Source organism: Chrysochloris asiatica, unplaced genomic scaffold (genome assembly GCF_000296735.1).
Source record: "Chrysochloris asiatica unplaced genomic scaffold, ChrAsi1.0 scaffold00001, whole genome shotgun sequence".
Taxonomy (NCBI): Eukaryota; Metazoa; Chordata; class Mammalia; order Afrosoricida; family Chrysochloridae; genus Chrysochloris; species Chrysochloris asiatica.
In genome coordinates this window covers 11,780,261-11,781,526 of record NW_006408519.1, presented here as the reverse complement: position 1 = coordinate 11,781,526, position 1,266 = coordinate 11,780,261, and the positions used below count along the sequence as shown (strand labels likewise).

The window sequence follows — 1,266 nt, the reverse complement described above, 5'->3', positions numbered from 1 at the left end:
CCAAGGCGGCTGCTCGTGACCTGCCAGGGCGTAGGGAACGGAAAGTGGGAAGTGGCAAGTCGAATTCAGTTCGCCATGGGGTTGTTTGGAAAAACCCAGGAGAAGCCGCCGAAAGAGCTGGTCAATGAATGGTCATTGAAGATAAGAAAAGAAATGAGAGTGGTTGATAGACAAATAAGAGATATCCAAAGGGAAGAGGAGAAAGTAAAACGATCTGTAAAAGATGCTGCCAAGAAGGGCCAGAAGGATGTCTGTGTGGTTCTGGCCAAGGAGATGATCAGGTCAAGAAAGGCTGTGAGCAAGCTCTACGCATCCCGAGCCCACATGAACTCCGCGCTCATGGGGATGAAGAACCAGCTTGCGGTCCTGCGAGTGGCTGGCTCCCTGCAGAAGAGCACAGAAGTGATGAAAGCCATGCAGAGTCTCGTGAAGATCCCAGAAATCCAGGCCACCATGCGGGAGCTGTCCAAAGAGATGATGAAGGCTGGGGTCATAGAAGAGATGTTAGAGGACACATTTGAAAGCATGGACAATCAGGAAGAAATGGAAGAAGAGGCCGAAATGGAGATTGACAAGATTCTGTTTGAAATTACAGCAGAGACCTTGGGCAAAGCACCCAGTAAAGTGACTGACGCCCTTCCAGATCCTGAACCTCCAGGAGCAATGGCTGCCTCAGAAGATGAGGAGGGGGATGAAGCCCTGGATGCCATGCAGACCCGGCTGGCCACCCTCCGCAGCTAAGGGTGCCCAGCTGTCCCGCTGTGTTCTCATACACTCCTTAGAAGAAGCTGCCATTTTCTGTATCTCTTGCACTACACCTCTGTCATGAGGCTCTGCATTTTGGGGAAGGTTTTCTGCTCATCTCTTCATTCTCTGCAGAGAGGTCTTGGGGGCTGTGTTAGACATCAGAGGGATGGTTTCTGGTGAGAGATGGTGTCATTAAAAATGCATCAGTTTCCGGGGCATAAACAGACTCATCTTATTGGAAGGAGTGCAGAAAATTTTGTCTTCTCACCAAGTACTTCTGAGAGTAGAGCTGATTGCCTGAATGTTGAGGGCTTTGTACATGTTTTTGTCTGTAAACAGTATATAAAGGAATTTTAATAAATTGCTGCTTTAACACACACACAAAAAAAAAATAATAATGATCTGCCCTGTAAACTTTCACTCAATCCTCAATTTAAAAAAAAAAAAGAGTATGTCAGACCTGGTTCTTAAGATTGAGAACCCAGATGGCACAAGTTTTTGCTAAGTGTCATCGAGTCA

At 47.0% G+C, this 1,266-nt stretch overlaps 1 protein-coding gene across 3 annotated transcripts; it reads left to right on the top strand.

Annotated features, from left to right (window-relative positions):
- Nucleotides 1–881, top strand: LOC102830871 (charged multivesicular body protein 3-like). Of its 3 annotated transcripts, none has more exons than XM_006830655.1 (2): nt 1–120; nt 182–881. In XM_006830655.1, exon 2 carries the CDS (start codon nt 274–276, stop codon nt 739–741), a length of 468 nt encoding a protein of 155 aa, XP_006830718.1. In that variant the 5' UTR covers nt 1–120; nt 182–273; the 3' UTR covers nt 742–881. The 3 variants fall into 3 exon arrangements, with proteins under 3 accessions (XP_006830718.1, XP_006830717.1, XP_006830716.1); XM_006830654.1 differs by having other exon boundaries at nt 76–294; nt 394–741; XM_006830653.1 differs by having other exon boundaries at nt 76–741.
- Nucleotides 882–1,266: the final 385 nt, after the last annotated feature.